Here is an 18,265-nt window from a genome sequence, read left to right as displayed (position 1 = left end):
ACAGGTCTTGACAGCATTCAACTACAACAGTTTGCTCCGCTTTCATTAAATCCATCTGAGTAACTTGAAATAAAACAGATCCAGTTGTGTTATCACTGCTGCCATATTGTTCTGTGTGCAGCCATGTTATTTTAGCTCATGTAACACAACATAAAGCTTTCTTTTCATCATCAACCCCTCCTCTCAAGTCCTCTTCAGAGTTCAACGATTCACCCATTAGAGAACCTGCGTCAAACCATTTTCAATAAGGGATCAGCAAGAACTGACCTCATCAGATATAGGTTTGCAGTGCCCCATCACAAAACTATATTCAAACTGCCCCTCCATAAAGTAAATATGGGCTTTACCTGTATCCTGCTACTGGGGAAGCCTTCTCTGCATATCTCCCTTCTGTTCCTGCTCTATTTAGCTTGGTTCCCATCCAACCTTTTAATGCAAACTTTGAAATTTGCAGGAGGGTGGAGTGGATAAACTGCCGAATCGCATAGGGTGTAATGCAACAAAAGTTGATGGAAACAGGTTTAATCGCATCAAATAGCATTTGTTGAGATTGTATGATGTGTTTACATTTAAGTTGCACTGACAACCTCAAGTTTTGAACCCACAGCTATTCATAACCCTTGAATAGATGAGGGCATTTATAATTCACGAAACACAGCAGATGGAAATGTGCACAGCCGAATTTTCACGAATGCACTTAATATATGCAAACGAGCTGGATGCAAACTCAGCTTATGCCTGACTGAAGTCATCCGTTCCACACCTGATTAGCTAAACACACCTGATTTAGCTAATCAAGAACATTTTAATGACACTGACACTCCACAGGTGATAGATGGGGGACATTGCAATGTAGGGGTGAGGATAGGAGAAGGAGTGAGATCTCCTGCTTTCAGACCCCATTCACACGGTTGCCTCCGAATGCGTTGATCCGTTAAAGGCAACGGATCCCCATTCACTTTGAATGGGGTGACGTCATCCTTTGCCGAACTGAACAGAGCCACAATTCAGTTCGGCAAAGGATGACGAAGTGAATGGGGATCCGTCGCCCTTAACGGATCAACGTATTCCGACGCAACCGTGTGAATGGGCCGTAAGGCGTGCGGGACACAATCAAGTCAAAAACAGCCATGCCTACACTTAACCATGAATCTTATCAGGTGTTATATACGCCATCATTCCAAGCGCCAAGCGTAAGCTATGAGTTATAGTCTGAAGACTAAGATCATGCACCAGTTTGTGAAATTAAATGGACATAGCCACAAATGCCCTGAATCATTCGCTAGTATGCGTACATGTCATGAAACAAATCTGTCTTGGATATCTGTTGTGTCTGCTTCTCAAAAACTAAGTTCATGTGTCTTTTTCAGGTGGAAATGAAACAGCAAGGCCCTGCCTACCTGCCTGCCGGACAACCAGTGTGAGGTGCCTGCTGCCACACACACACACACACACACACACACACACACACAAACACACACACACACACACACACACACACACACACACTCTGAAGCAGAGAATGACAACTAGTGTCCAAGTGGCAGATGGAGGAGGGCAGTTTCAATCAGTGACACATGTGTGTTCTCCTAGGTGTGACTTCTAAAGGCTGTAACCAATATGACAGATGGCAGAGGATCCCCATTAACCTCCTGTCAATCGCAACCTGGGGCATACAAATTCATAACATTATTTTTAGAAATTATAAATGTATATTCATATTGCCCTGGAGGTCAGAGTGTTTTCTAGAACTGTTTAACAACTTATCTCTTAAACTAAAAAGATATGAATAGTGCACAAGGATGTGCTTGGTCTTGTTTCCACAGTGCAATGGAAAAAATGCCATAGGGAACAGGAATCTTTCTGACATAATTTATTATAATTACATAAATTAATTATGCAAAATAATCTAGTATCTCTGTGTGTGTGTGTGTGTGTGTGTGTGTGTGTGAGAGAGAGAGAGAGAGAGAGAGAGAGATCAACATTCCATGTAGCCATGCTCCTCCTCAGCTCTTAAAAGATTTACAATTGTTCTAAAGTCCCACAGAAAAATACTCAAGGACAAAGAGAAAATCCAGATGAGAACACCTCTACGCTGAAAAACAGTGGGGCCTCTATTTACTTTATTTTCTTGAAAGTACGAAAAAATAAAATGAATTAAATCAGAGTAAAATCTTTTCTTGTTAATCTTGTTAAGAACCGGTTCTCGATTCCCATCCCTAGTCACCGGCAGCAGTACTATTGATGCTACTTTTGATGTCCCCTTCAGATGACTCTCCCAGTGTTTTTAGAATGTTAAAGTCTTGCTGGGCAAGACTTGGCTCACTCCCTTGAAACATAATTGGTATACATTTACTGTCAGGAAGGTGTTGTTGATGTCCACCTCTTTGTAGATCTCTTTGTCCACCTCTTTGTAGATTCTTGTTAAGAACCGGTTCCCAGTGGACCGATTCCTTGGAATCGTTAGCCAAAGTCCTTTTCGATTCCGCTATCAATACTTTAAAAAAAAAAAAAAATTAAAATGATTAATTTTTAGATTTTTTTTTTTGATTCCGCTATAGATACATAACAATGATTCATTTTTAGATATTTTTTTTTTTTTGATTCCGGTATCGATGTAACTGCCGTTTAGGTATGTCACACGCACAGCTTTGTTTTGTTTTAGACTGCAGCCAACATGGCGTCTAGGCAGAGGTGTTCAAAAGTGTGGTTATATTTCACGCAAAAAGATGACCACAGGGCCACTTGCAATGCTTGCAAAACGTCTCTTTCGTGAAAGGGGGGAAAAACTACCATTACTCCGAAACATTTGTCCATACTGCATGCAATAACTTTGCAGGAATGTCGCGTTTTTGAGCGCTATGGAGTGAAGATAACGTTAATAAATCTCAACCAAGCAACAGCAGCGCAGCTAACGTTAGCGCTTCATCTGTTAAAGTGGCATTATGCAGTAATTGTACTTCAGGATTAGGGTTAGGATAAGCCGTTTTACCTTAAAATAACAGCTTTAAAAAAATTGGGGCGCTACAATGACTTTTAATATGGAGAATCGTCTCCGTGCCATTGACATACCAGGGTCCGTATCAATATAACTGCTAAATGTAGCTTTGCCTGAAGCCACCCGGTTTCTACTCTCTGCCGAACTGGTAAGTAGCTTATTTGCCGTCTTGCTTTGTCTTGTGTTGCACTTGCTTGATGTTTGACTGTGTTAGGAGACTAACTAGTTTGTCATAATGTCAAAGTCAGCACATTTCAAGAGATTTCGTTAGTTTTAGCCGCTAGCATATCGTTAGCGATTAGCAATTAATCCGTTATGCTACTTTAATATCGAAGGTAAACTCTAACAGTCTATTGTGTTAGTGCCATTTGTTTCATTGTGTAAACCAGCTTTCACTATTTGTTTATGTCAGTTTTATTTTTAGTTCAAGGTGAATACACGTTAAAAAAACAGCACTGTAATTAGCATGTTCAAATATTATTTAGCACAGCGTTCTCAAACTCTGGTATATCAAGGACCACTAAACTGCCACAAATTAGACCAGGGAGGGATCCCTATTTGATAAGATTTTTTTCCAGGCTCCCCCATCTGATGAGATCTTTGAGTTTAGATGTTGTATTGTATGAAACCCAATACCAAATCAGTTATACATTCTGTTACTTATGGTTGGAGTTATAGTCAAAACAAATACTTTTTTTCTATGTTGGGACCCCCTGGCACCCCATTAAAGGAAAAGGATCCCTAGGCTATGGGTCTCTGGACCCTACTTTGAGAGTTTGTTGACCTATTCTTAGGTTTGTTTTTGGTTATTTAAAACATGTAAATGTATACATACATACTGTATATGCTGTGCATCATCTATTCAGAGAATATTATATAACAGAAAATTAATGTAAATAAACTCGTTTGTACTCTTTTTTTTTCCTTGCCCAAAAAGAATCGATAAGAGAATCGATAAGGAATCGAATCGATAAGTAAGAATCGTTATGGAATCGGAATCGTTAAAATCTTATCAATTCTCATCCCTACCGGTGACACAATTAATTAATGGGAGAACACATGAAACGTGGTCCAGATGGCATCTCCCCTATATTGTTTTACTCTTACACCATTAAAATGCACACCTTTCAAGAATTTGGAGACATTACCCACTGTAACATTAACTATAAGGAGTTTTTTCTGAGGCCAGCAGAAAAGGCAGAGAAGGCCCTGTGCCATGACGAATATCAAAGAATATGCTCGCTGCGTTAACAATTATTTGCTTACAATTTGAATGGTAAGAGTTAACTTAAACATCAGCTAACTGCAAGCTAGCTGACAAACAAGAGCGAACTATAATTCAATGCAGCAAACAAAACGTAGTTTGATTAAGATTGTAAATGTGTTTTACTTTATTGAGAAGTAGAAGTATAGAAATAACTGATGCATCTTTTGTTTGAACTTAGCTATCCTACCTGCTAGAAGTCAGCCACCAACGACAATAATGATCTGTCTCAGCGCTTCTCTCCCTATCCCATGTTGGGCTGGGGCAAAGCAGTGGATCACTGGAAATGTTCTGAAGCTTAAAAATGCGTTAAATGCGGCAATTCATGTTTTACCCAGGATGGAAGGGTCCTGACCCCCCCCCCCCGTCCTCCCCGCACAGCTGGAGGAGTCTGTCACCCAAATGAAAAACAGGTGGAGAGCTGGTGAAGCTCAGAGAACAGGTACTTCTGCACACCACATCCAACCAACACCTAGAGCAGTGGTCGCCAAACCGTCGATCACGATCGACGTGTCGATCTCAGAGACTTTCTCCAAAATAATTTCAGAAATAAAGATCTCCACCTGATTCATGAACGCGGAGGATTCTTAAACTGAACGCACGTTCTCGTGCACCTGGATTTGCATACAGGGTTGTGCGTGTTGCAAAGCAATTCACCGACAGAATAATAGGTGGAGCAATAGGTTGATAGTAGGCGTTTTTTTCCAAGACGACCTTTGAGAAACCTGCTATCCCATGACATCTGTGGTTGTCATTGGTTTGTTTATTTACCCGGCCGTGTTGTCCACATAGTGTTAGCGATCATGGCGGAGGCACCACGAAAGAAGGCGAGAAACTACCATTTCCATCCAGAATGGGAGGAGGAATTCATTTTTACCTTGGTAAAAGACAAGTGTGTGTGTTTGTTGTGCCACCAGTCGCAGGCACTGTCTAAGCGAGGGAATTTGGAGCGGCACCACAACACAAACCATCAGAAATTCAAAGACGGCTATCCACCAAAGAGCGCAATCCGCGCCAAGAAAGTTCAAGAACTGAAAGTAGAGTTGAAGGCTCAACAGTCGCTTTTCTCAAAACCTACTTCTCAAAGTAAGACTGCAACTGAAGCGTCATTTCGTATTAGCCACATTTTGGCTAAACACAAGAAGCCTTTTACAGATGGGGATTTATTTAAGGAACTATTGACCGTCACCGCAGAGCAGAGACTGTTTGCAGCAACTTTAAAAACAAAGAGGACATAAAAGCGGCATTCCGTGCTGTACCGCTTGGTCCTGCAACAGTGACACGAAGGGTCGAGTTACTGTCGGAGAACGTTGGTCAACAGGTGTTGAAGGACTTGTCACTCTGTGAATATTTTTCACTGCAGTTTGATGAATCGCTGGATGTAATGGACACGGCTCAGCTTGTTGTATTTGTCAGAATGGCTTTCCAGTACTTTACAACAAAGGAAGACTTCCTCACTCTTGTCCATTTAAAGCAGAGAACGAGAGGTTAGGATATTGACAATGTGTTTAAAAGCTATGTCCGTGAAAATAACATCCCCATTCATAAACTGGTGGCAATCACTACCGATGGGGCACTGGCAATGTGCGGTGTGCACGCTGGTTTCATAGCACTGTGCCGTAATGATCAGGATTTCCCAGACTTCATGAAGTATCACTGTGTGATTCATCAGCAAGCCTTGGCTGGGAAAGTTGTGGACTTTTCTCATGTTATGCACCTGGACAAACTGGCAGCGGAGTTCAGTCGACGTTTCGGTGAGTTAGACGTCATGGAGGATATTCCTGCATTTGTTTCAAACCCATTCCTGGCTATTGATACAGAAGAGGTTGCAGCCAAATTCCAGAAAGCATTTGCTTTGCCAGGTGAAGTGGACATGGAGATGCTTGATATGCAGCATGACATAGAGCTGAAAGCCAGGTCAAGGGACAGTGACTTTTGGGGACTTGTCAGCCGAGAGAAGTTTCCTCTCCTCAGCGCATGTGCACTAAAAGTGAGTGCCTACTTTGGATCAACCTACCTCTGTGAAATGGCATTTTCACAGATGAAAATCATCAAATCCAAGTACAGGAGCCGGCTTACTGACAGACACCTCACAGACTGCCTCAGACTGGCTGCCTCTGCTTATGAGCCGAACTACAAGGCACTCACAGACAGTGTTCAGTCACAGCCATCACACTGACTTGAGTCACATGAGAAATTTGTCAGTGTTGTGTTGTAACTTCAGTTGATAAATAAAACTGTCCATATCAAGCCTGCTCATTGCAAATGTGTTTTTTCTTGTTCATATTGTGTGCGGTTAACAAATAATTTCCTTTTTATGTTGCACTGAAATTAAGTAATTTAGTGTGTTCTTGGTCACATCAATTTGAAAGCTGGACCAAAGTGTTTGATTTCATTCAATTACAATAAGGCCAAATATAAAGTTAACTTGTAAGTACAGTCTCAACGCCTCAATAGGTAGATCTTGCCTGTCACCAAGGCAGAGGTCGGTGATCTTGGGCCTAAAAAGGTGGGTGACCACTGACCTAGAGCAACCCTCAACCAGGAGCCCACAGCAGCATATGTGCAGGAGTTGAGGGGACAAATCAGGAAACTGCAGCAGGACAGGGAAACCCTGAGGAGAAAGCTTAGAGACGTTAGAGAGGAGCTGCTCCTCAAAGACAAAGGAATGGTGAGCCTAAGAGAGAAGAAAAAGAGCCTCACACACACTGCCAAGCTGCATCTCAATACTCCAGCTACCACACAAACACCAGCATCAAACACCCCAGCACCGACTGAGCTCCCATCCCTATCAAAATCATCACCAAGCACCCAGGAAGACACCTCTGAACCCCTCCACATCTGCCAGGAACAAATAGTTACAATTAGAGCTGCAGAAGTAGTTATCCTTATTCGATTCAAAGAGCAAATGTGTGAACGAAGAGCATTTGTTTCCTGGCCAAAAAACAATAAAATGAGGTGACTGTCCCACAGAAAATTGTAAAGTAGCAATTTCCTCCAGAAGACACACAGAAGTCACATGTGGAGGAAATTCAGGGAACAAAATCATTTGGTTGAAAGTAGAATTAGCGAAATATATTACTACAATCAAAGAACAAGATCATATATCTGGCTAGAAATAAAAAAAAGAACAAATACAGACAGCACACAACATATTACTCTGAGCTCTGTACAACCCAGGGAAAACGTGTTGATCTGCGGAGGCTCAAATACAGGCTTTCTACCTGACTACAACTGTGATGAAGGGAACAACCACATATTTGGCAGCACCTACCCACAAAACCTGGTCAAATTTGCCCACAATGCTTCTGACAAACAACAAAAAGTAAACAACAGCTCGGAATTACTGACTGAGCTCTGCACAAGCCTTGGTCTGTACCTGCTCAATGGCAGGGTGCGAGGGGACTCTCTTGGAAGATGTCTACAGCTCTCATCACTTGGCTGCTCAACAATTGATTATATGATACAGATTTGGACCCATTCACTTTCCAAGCATTTATAGTCAAACCACTTACACCTCTGTCAGATCACAGTCAAATTACTGTGTATCTTAAAACGACAGAAATACTAACACATATACAATGCCCAGTAAGCTGTACAACATTAGAAATACCAACAGGTGGGCCCAAAACACCAAAGAGGAAGAAGCAATTTGTCAACCCAGTTCACTGTTCACAGTTGTCAACACAGTATATTAACAGAAACCTTTGAATTCGTACTTACCTTAACAATAAAGAGGGCAGAAACCATGATGTTGAAAGTTTAAATAACATATTTCAATACTTGGCATCAATTTCTAATCTTGAGACTGCAAAAATAATTAAAACTCAAGAAAACAAGAAACTAGAAAACGGACAATGGTTTCATCAGGATTGCAACGTTATGAGGAATAAACTCGAACCAAAAACAGACCACTCAATGACCCTGCTTTACGCCAACAGTACAAAAACACAGTCAGAAAGAAGAGGGAACCGCTCATCCAAAATCAATTAAACACAACTATAGAATCTATAAAATCAAACAACTTCTGGAATAATTGGAAGATAACAAATAAAAAGCAACATGAGGAACTCGCCATTAAAAAAAAAGTCACTTTGAAAACTTATATGGTAAATGTAGCATGATTACAGAACAAACCCAAATTAACAAAAAATTGATCAATATGGAAAACACATTAATAAAATGCCAAATCCCATTAAACTACTATTACTAATTATTTTAGAAACAACAATGCTTGCAGCCCGAGAAGGCAAGTGGGCCTGAGGCATTAAAAATACAAGCCACAAAACTTCGTTTGGCCATTCTAAAACTTTTCAACTTGGTTCTGAGAGCTGGATACTTCTCTGATATCTGGAATACACCCATATTCCAGAGTGGGGACAAATCTGACCCTAATAACTACCAATGCACCTGCATAAGCGGTAATCTGCTTTTGTAGCATTTGAAAACAGTAGAATCTTAAACTTCCTTATCGAGCACAACACGTTGAGTAGACGTCAAATCGTATTTTTACCTAAATGTAAAACATCAGACCATAGCCACCCTACAACCCTTATCGACAAATACAAACCAGGATAAAAATGCCATTTGGCATGATGGTCTATTCTAAACTTACTGAAACTGGCATAGGGAGGAAACATACAACATAATAAAAACAATGTATTAAAACAACAAACGTGCAATTAAACGAACACACAAAATTCTTCACTTAACAACAGGGTGTGAGACTGTGACGATGTGTACAGAGACTATCACTGCCCCTCTTTAATATTCACATTAATGATTTGGCAAAAACACATACAGTAAGTAGTCAGCAGCACCTGGTCTCTCATTAAATGATTCGGAAATTAAATGTCTTCTTTTTGCGGCCGCTTTGGTTCTACTGTCTTCTACAGAACTGGGCCTACAAAAAGAACCTAAACGTCTTGCACAAGTTCTATCAGACCTGGGCATTGACTACTAACCCACAGAAAACATACACACTAACATTTCAGACAAAATCCAGATGTCAGGGAAAGAACTTCACCCTTGGTGTAAATACAATTGTAATTGTAATTTACACTTAGCCGTGAATGATTTGGAAGAGAAAGCAAAAGGGGCTTTCTATGCCATTCAAATTCTATCCAATTTGACAGACCAATTAGAATCTGGAAACTGGAAATATTCCATATATTGCATTATTGCATTATTAAGTGTGGGGTCCTCTTATGTGCAATGGATTTTTTTAAAAAATGGGACAAACACCCAGTTGAAACCCTGCATGCCGAGTTCTGTAAGAGTATCCTCAAAGTGCAGAAGAACACAACTAACAATGCATGCAGGGCTGAATTTGGCCAATATCCTTTATTAATTCAAATTAAAAAAAAAAGTCCTCAAATTCTGGAAACATCTCAAAACAAATGACCCCAACTGCTGTTGTTTTAAAGCCTTGAAAAGCCAAGAGATGAGTGTAAAAAAAGTCCCAGTCCCTTACGCAAACTAATATGACTAATGAGAATAATTTGACTTGTCGGTCTCAGGACTTTGCCACACATAAACACACACACAGTGCCGTTGCACTACATATGATACTCTGTACTGTTTTCTTTATAGATACCAACTACCTGAAAAAATTATTTTATTTTTTTTGGGCAATACAAGGTGAGTTTTTGTCATGCCAATAAAGGTCTTGAGAGAAAGCTGTAATCAGACCCATGGACAGCGACTTCCCATCACGTCGTTCAGGCATAATGCTCTACAGCCAATTGCTCGAACACACACACACACACACACACACACACAACTGTCGCTCACCTTCCGTTGAGAAGCGCGAGCAGCTCCCCGGCATGGTACAGGTCGTTCCGTGTCACCCGGCTGAATCGGAAGGAATTGAGGTTGCAGAAGGTGAGGGCGGGGAAAATCATCTGCGGTGCCGAGACTTCGTCCAGTTTGGTAATATGTGGGTACTCGAAGTAGAACTGTACTCTGTCGATGCACACCAGCATCAGTACACTGACGGACCCCATGAAGAGCAGAATCCACAGACAACGCTTGATGCAGAGCCGCTCATATGTAAACATGTGCGAGATGCCATGCAGCGTGGACCTGCTGGCGAAAACTTCAATGGGAGGTGGTCGCTCGCAGTCCATCTCCTCTGGATCTGCCTTCAGGTCCATGGCTGAGGATCCGACTGCGTGAACGCGGGTGTACTGGAGAAGAGGAATGTTCGAGCTTTTGGGATGCAAACTAAAAGACAAGCAAGTTCACGCCCTTTCACGCGTGTCTTTTAGTGGTCATTCGAAGTATGAATACGGTTGGCGCACTGCCATACACAACAGTTTAAAACATTAAGAATACACAACCCGAAACGTATATTCGCCACCGTTGACTACTTCAGAAATGGTTGGCTGTGGGGCAATACAGCATTGTCAATAGCTTCTCAGGCTGTAAGCTACTCGTTACAATCTTCGCAGAGTTCCTTTTGTCTCAAGCACCTGTCAAGTGAGTCACTCAACCAGTATGACAACAGAACATTCTAGTCTTATATTTGAAATCTTTCTAGTTCCCGAACTTTAGGTGATACGCGTCCTCGCTTCACTGATAATTACCGTTTATAAAATACTGTAACACACAAAGTAGCGTATGGAAAAAGCGTTAGTGTTTATAAACCAGTATCACGCGGATCTTCCACTGTGACCGACTAGAAGTGTCTCAGGTGAATGTTTGTTACAATGCAAGTTCAAGATTCACACAAGAGCAGGCGAATTGCAAAGAGAGTAGGCTATGGGTAAAACGAGGCAATGAGACCGGTCCGAGACCCCCTTCTTCCTGTGAACGACTCCAAAACAGTGACTACTTTTATCTAAAGCAGGCACCACGATATTGAGATATTCTCTTCTTCGAGCTGGCGACACGGTGACTGTGGACGGTGTCACTTCCCACCATACATAATCCAAGTTCCGCGCTTCTTAGAAGAACACTGCGCCCCAGCAGATGAAATTGGTTATCTCCTCGGTAAATTATGTTGTGAAAAGAGATGGACTGGACCGCGCGTGATATGGTTTCGGTGGTATCTCCAAGACGCGCCTGTGGTCACGTTAAATTTGCCATGATAATTCACTTGCAACCGATGCGATTTTTAAAAACAACCAAGCGTTTGCCCAAATGCGACGAACCTAACGGTGTATAGCGCAGACAATTCTTTCCACGGTAGAAACTCGGAGAGAGCTGAGACCACCGCCACTGTCGCGGCTATTTTTTAAGGATCGTTCGTCAGAGAGAAAGGGAGGGGGTCTTGGAGAAAAAAGAGAGAGGGGTTGGGACGCAGCGGAGGCAAACGGGGGGAGAGGGGAAGACACTGCGCCGTTTTGATTCCCAGGCTTTATGCTGACGTGGACGGTAAACGGTGGAAGTGCCTGCGGGTCTGATACACTGGATGTGTTTGCCGTTGTACTCCCAACAGGCAGTCACAACAGAAAGGAAAGGAGTGTAATGACTACCCAACACCCCTGCGGAGAATGCCAGTTCTTAACGGACTAGTCATCCTTCGGTTGAATAAGACATCTCTTGCTTACCTGTTCCAGTGCATGCTTCGTGTGCACGCGCGCGCGCGTGTGTGTGTGTGTGTGTCAGAGAATGAGAATGGCTGCTAGGCTAACAAGTGTGTTTGTGAAAGCCATAGCCTAGGGCCAGTAGCAACCCACCAGTGACACGGCACACAATACATCTTTAAGTCCCTGTATTGCTGCATTAACTGTTTCTCGGTCACAGCCATTGATCAGCCAATGGCAATCAATACTATGCCCTTTGGATATGGCTTCATTACAATCCATCTTACATGCAGACAGAGGTTGCCTTGGACCAAATTAGTCTTTTCTCTGCATATTTGTCGTATGACGTGTGGAAGGCCATGTCCATACCCCATCTGAGAGATGCCGTTATTCTTCTTGTCTTAATATCATTATTCAAAAATGCTCATGCAGTAAGAGACCTTTCCAAAAATAGCCTAAAGAAACAGTGTGAGCAGCACAGCAAATAATAATGCAGCTGAATTACATGTTTAATATCAATCATTTATTTTCAGATGATTCATTAGGTTTATATGGATGTAGTATGAAAGAATGAGATATTAATTCATAGTTATGCCCAATAATAGCAAATCTACATGTGCTCTGAAAAATATGCTGGTATATATAGGTAATTCAAAGAATAAAGAGGAGAGCGAGGGCTGTGGCTCCACATTAAAGAGATCCAGTTGGTGAAGGCCGTAGTTGACCAGTGTGTTCTCAAGTCCATCTAGAGATCTCTCAGACACAACACAGTCTAGACTCAAATGCCAGACCTCTGACCGCTGGCATAGTGTGGCTCATGTTGTGCTTGATCTTGGCCAAGGACTGCCTGGCTTGAAGTGAAGAAGCCTGTTGAAAGCACAGCATCGCTTTTCTGTGACATTTAGTCCTAAATGGATTTCATGAAGAATATGTTATCAGACAGCCTGTGGTCCTCTGTGTGTGGGCTGTGTCTGGCATCCACTCTGAGTCTTTGTGACAGTTGATGCACAAACTTAGACTTTTGGTTTCACAGACAAGAGCGATATTCTCAAATGCTTGGCTGACTGACAGAAATGAGAGCCAATAAGAATGGACCAAGGTCCTCCTCTATTCCTCTTTGCTCTCTCTACGTTCCTCAAGCAGTCTGTGGCAGCTTTCATCACTGATCCCTAGAACTATTGACCACGTTTGTCCTTATTACATTTCTGGTGAAGTTTGTATTTCTATGAAGTTAACATTTCTATGAATGTTGTGAAGAGTGAATATAGAAATGCTCAGACTTGTAAAGGAGCAGCAGTGTGTGTGTACTGTCCTGGATCACAGCTGACTGGAACAGATTTGTCCCATATGTACCCAGAACATATCCCCCAGAGTCAGCCAGTCGCTGGATGGATGGAGGGATGGAGGGATGGATAGAGTATTTTATTTATCCCCAAAGGGAAATTTCAGTGTTGCTGCTGCAGCATTTCACATAAATGACGAACAACACACAGAATTACAATACATACAAAACCAACTATACTAGATAAAAAGCAGTAGAAGAGAAATAGAATTTAACTTTAAGGTATTGCTATTGATATATTGATGAAAATGAAATGTAAAATGTGCATTGTGGATTGCCACTCAGAAGTTGACAGGCTATATGCAATAACACAATAACAGGCAAATGAGCTGTGGGGAAATGGATTATCACTGCTGAGCCAGTGGCCTGGGACTACACCAGCGAGGCTGCCTGCCTCAGAGATTAAGCTGTGCTGTGGTTATGCAGTGTGCAGCTATGTGTGGAAACTAATAGGTTTGGGGAAGACAGCCGGGGACAGGTGCTGACAAAAGCGCGAGGTATGGACTGGACTGGTGGAAAGGCACAGCAAAGTCAGTTGAAAGAGACTGAGAACACGAGACAAGCTAATACAATTTTTCACTAAAATCATAACAATTCAAATAACGTAATACACTCTTTTAGAAACACGTACGTTTACACAATGATATGTATTTGTCTTTGAAGCACCATAAAATCATCTGTCTCAGTATACTACTGTTGTTCTTGTATTATACAATTCACAGTGCATAGAAGCCCATAATTCTTTAAGCTCATACAGATATTTCACTGTAATTACAATACCATGTTAGTCTGGCTCTTTAAAGAGCTGCACCTGGAGGCCTGCTAGCTGAAGCGTTGTCTGAGGCCAGCGAGGGAGCGGAGAATGAGGGACAGAGTGGTGGAGGTTGGGAACATGGAGGAATTATATAAACCTGGAACTACCACTCCCATTCTTTTAAATGGCTGGTGCTACGTAACCTATTTCAGCCCAGGAAGTGTAGAAATGATATCTTGCTTCACGGTGCTCAGTTCTGGCACAAAGACTGTGAAGAGCCAAATACCTTCACTGCAAATGCTGCTTGGCCACACTGGTGCATGATTGAAACCAGCCTATGGGAAACAAACTTCTTGGCAGCAAAATAACCGATGCAAACTAGCTGAAGCTCACCATCTGAGGCCTGACCTCCTGGTTGGGAAGGGAAGAAGCAAAGGTGAAAGTGGCCAATGAGGGAGGCGTCATCAGAGGCTGCTCTGGTTTCCGCCACAGCCTGAGCCTGGCCGTGCATGCTGATTGGCTAGAGTGGTGGCTGGAACACTTCACGCGGACAGATGCCCGGCTAGCGCGCCGGTGCCAAATCCCCACAGAAGACTGGCACAGAGATGAGCCGTCACACCGTCCGCTCATCCCTGTAGCCATTTTTTTCTGGGGTATGGGGTATGGGGGGGAGGTGGTGGATTCAAGAAACAGAAGAGGCTCTTGACCCCACCTTGGCTATAAGACCCAACCCACCCCACCCCCCTAATGCCACGCTCCCATTCCCCCCTTCCCTGGCCAGAAATAGCCCCGAGTGGCAGGCCTGCTCTCCGCACTTGCTGCCTCGCTGGCAGATCCCTTTGAAATGATGTCAATGGAGATTATGGGAGTTTGGCTTCCAGTGGAAAAATGGACAGATGGACCATTAGCCTTAATGAGGACCCACTGACTCCTTCCAGGACAAGAAGGAGAGAGGGAACAGGTCAAGAGGGAGATAAAGAGAGAGAGAGAATATAAGAAGAGCGGAAACAGGGTGAAGGAGAGAGAAAGAGGAGAGAGGGGCAGACAGAGAGATAAACACTTTGCAAAACTGGCAGCGAACATCCAAGGGCAACAATCCTGACAAGATGTTTGATAGAAGCGTCTCTGAAGCCTCTGGTTAGACATATCAGCGGACAGACAGACCAGACACTCACACACGCAGAGGCGAGCTAGTTTTCCTCCAGCCACCGAGCACTTCCCTCCTCACAGCCCATTCAAACGTGGGCACCATCCTCCCTGTTAAAACATAATCCCCTGCACACTTCTGCCCTGTTTAACATGAGCAGATCATGGCAGTGTAATGTGCAGTCGTGGGTCTCCTCCTCGCTTCTGCAGACACACACACACACACACACACACACACACACACACACATACATATTTAACATGCAGCACATGAGGCCTGAGCCCCAGGGATTTGCTGGGAGCAAGAAAGCGAGCGAGAGCTGAGCACGGCACGAGGGCTGGAAAAACCACCCTGACAAGAACAGGAGAAAATGACAAAGGCCAGATTAGTCCCCACGGTTCCTGTTCACACCCTCGCTGCCCAACTATCTCGCTCTACCTCACTCCCTCACTCTTTCTCTTCCTCTTGTCTGTCTCACTTTTGCTCTGTATCGCTTCCTGCCTCCCTCTTTTTCTGTCTCTCCATTACTCTCCCTCTTTCTCTCTCTCTATTTCCATCCATCTCTTATTTTCACTCTTTTTTCAGTCTTTCTTAGGCTTCTGTACATATATAATATTAGCCTGGTATGACCTGACCCAAATTCTCTTGTTGTTGTTATTATAAATGAACAGATAGGGTCTGGCCACACATTGGGGCATTGTTTCCAGTTGTTGAATGCTACTGGGCGTAGACTTTGGGCTCATTTTAAAACCATTGGACCAGCCTTTAACCAATCGGCATTGACCACTATGGGATTGCTACACTAGACTTCGTCTAGCTCCAGCACCGTTATGTCATCCGCTCTAGCATCTGTCCACGTGAAGTATTCCTGCCATGAAGTATTCCATCTAGCCAATGCACGACCTGGCTCAGGCTGTGGCGGAATCCAAACAATTCTCCCATTTTTATTAGTGTTGCTACAACTGTTTGTATCACTTTGTCTAGCTCAACAGCTGTTTTTGTAACTACATTTCAAACGAAAGCTTCACTTCAACGTCATTGCCACCCCCACTGGTCACTGACTGGGGGCCATTCAAAATGGCCCAGTGATCCATATGTGATCCAGACTGTAAACTGAGCTGAGAGCAATAGGCGGGCAGTGCCAGGCTAAGTCTTTCAACAACAGAGCAGAGTGTGTGTGGGTGTGTGGGTGTGTGTGTGTGTGTGTGTGTGTGTGTGTGTGTGTGTGTGTGTGTGTGTGTGTGTGAAAGCTGCTGTATCAACATATCACAAACATTGTCACATCCAGTAACTGTCACACACTTGGACACACACATACACACATACACACACACACACACACAAGCATACTTACAAACACACACACACACACACACATACACAAACACACATGCACACATCTACATACACAGATAAACAGACACGCATACACTTACACACACACACACACACACACACACACACACACACACACACACACACACACAGCTTGTCCACGCTGTATTAGGATGGACTGGGTGGCAACAAAATGTTTGTATTATTGTTTTATGCAAGCATGACCTGCTAACCCATGAAATCATTTTTCAAATCAGAATATTGTTGCTGTCTTATGATTTAGTAAATGTATGTTGCACTGTCACCATTTTATCCGCAACAATCTCTAAAATAAACAAACATCTTGTCATTTTATGAAGGGAAACAGGGATTTTTCAACCTGGGCCCTATTTTTTGATCTTTTTATCTTGGGACAAAAACGGTATTGAGTTAAAGCACTAAAACAGGGAACACAACTTTACAGTGGAATCCTATGGAGTAAGCAATGGCACATCAAAGTAAACCACTTGTTTTTAGCCACTGAAAGGCTCGTTCATGTTCTTATAAGCAGGGACATGCACAGTAATTTTGAAGGGCCATTGCTCTGACCTGAATGGACTGACGGACTGTATGGAGAACTGAGAAGAACAGGGTCTTTATTAATAGTAATAAATAGAACACTTGAAATACAGCAATTAATTTGCGTATGGCATCATTCTGTGAGGACATTGCAGAATCATACCAGTGGGCTTGAAAAAGAGTGCCCCTTATGCATTTTCTGGGAACTTCTCAATAGGACAGCTAGGCTCGACTGAATGTGAAAATTTGATAAAGGCCTTATTGTACTAAAATCTGTGTTCATGGATTATGCCTCACCCACCCCATCCATCTCAATATCCTCCCTTGATGGCATCCTGTCCTGACTTTCTGTGTCGTGTCTCCTTTCCCTGTTCTCCAAGTCTGTTCTGTTCTCATCTGGGTCTGGCTCTTTGTCTTTGTCTGCAGTTGATGGACTTGGCTCATCATCTGTCCAATTTAAATTAATGAAATGATTCATGTGATGCATACCATCTTCTTGTTAAAAACGAAATGTTAGAAACTCACCATCAGCAGACATGTAACTTAGTTTTCCTACAAAAAAATGTGCATGTGGCAACGGGCTGGTTGTCTGGTAGGCAAGCTAGCTGCCTGATTCTTTAGGCTAAACGTGGCAAACTGAGCCTGGATTTATGAAATTTTTCATTATTTCATATTACTTGATGATGGTTCGTTTAGGCCTACATGAAATTCTGCAGCCTTTATACTATTTTAAAACTTTTTTTTTTTCCTCGGAGGGGCAGCTTGAGTCAAGGAGGGCAGACGGGCAGTTGCCCGGGCATGTAGTTTAATTGATTTGGTGGTGGAGCCTAACTTAGCCGTAACTGAGTATATAGTAAGAGTCTGAACAGTCTGAACTTGGCAGATTGTAGGGCTGTATCTCAAGCTAGCGCAACACCACAATGCTCCTGGTGATCTGTGCACCATCCTAAGAGACAGTGGACATTACAATTCACAATATGAATAAATTACTACTGTCTTGACTGAGAGAGGTCTTTCAGCTGTTTGAAGACATACTTGAGGAACAGTATGACAGAGACATTGGCCTGTAATGACAGGATTGGCTCTAATGAGTATTCATAAAGACTTTGACTGAAATTGATATAAAGGGAGTTTTGAGAGAGTTTTGAGGACCAGGAGAGTCGTTCTTTCATTGTAGGCTGAGTGGAGTCCTAACCTGTGTCTGTGGTGTTTGTGTTTTGCCATGTGCTTCTGTTTGTTCCTGTGTGCTCCTGTCCCCACACCTCACCTGATCACAGATTACCTGAATTATTACCTATTCTGTATAGGCCTATGTAAGTCCTGTGCTTTTTTTCTGTT

General features: G+C 42.8%; 1 protein-coding gene across 1 annotated transcript in view; it reads right to left on the bottom strand.

Annotated features, from left to right (window-relative positions):
- asic1b (acid-sensing (proton-gated) ion channel 1b) overlaps positions 1 to 11,827 on the bottom strand; it is a 237,908-nt gene extending 226,081 nt beyond the window's left edge. The window contains exon 1 of the mRNA XM_042707853.1: positions 10,056 to 11,827. Within this exon, the coding sequence (XP_042563787.1) occupies positions 10,056 to 10,417 (362 nt within the window). The 5' untranslated portion in view covers positions 10,418 to 11,827. The remainder of the gene's footprint in view (positions 1 to 10,055) is intronic.
- Positions 11,828 to 18,265: the final 6,438 nt, after the last annotated feature.

Source organism: Clupea harengus, chromosome 5 (genome assembly GCF_900700415.2).
Source record: "Clupea harengus chromosome 5, Ch_v2.0.2, whole genome shotgun sequence".
NCBI classification, from domain to species: Eukaryota; Metazoa; Chordata; class Actinopteri; order Clupeiformes; family Clupeidae; genus Clupea; species Clupea harengus.
The sequence above is the reverse complement of the archived record's forward strand: the minus strand, read 5'-3'. Positions and strand labels throughout refer to the sequence as shown.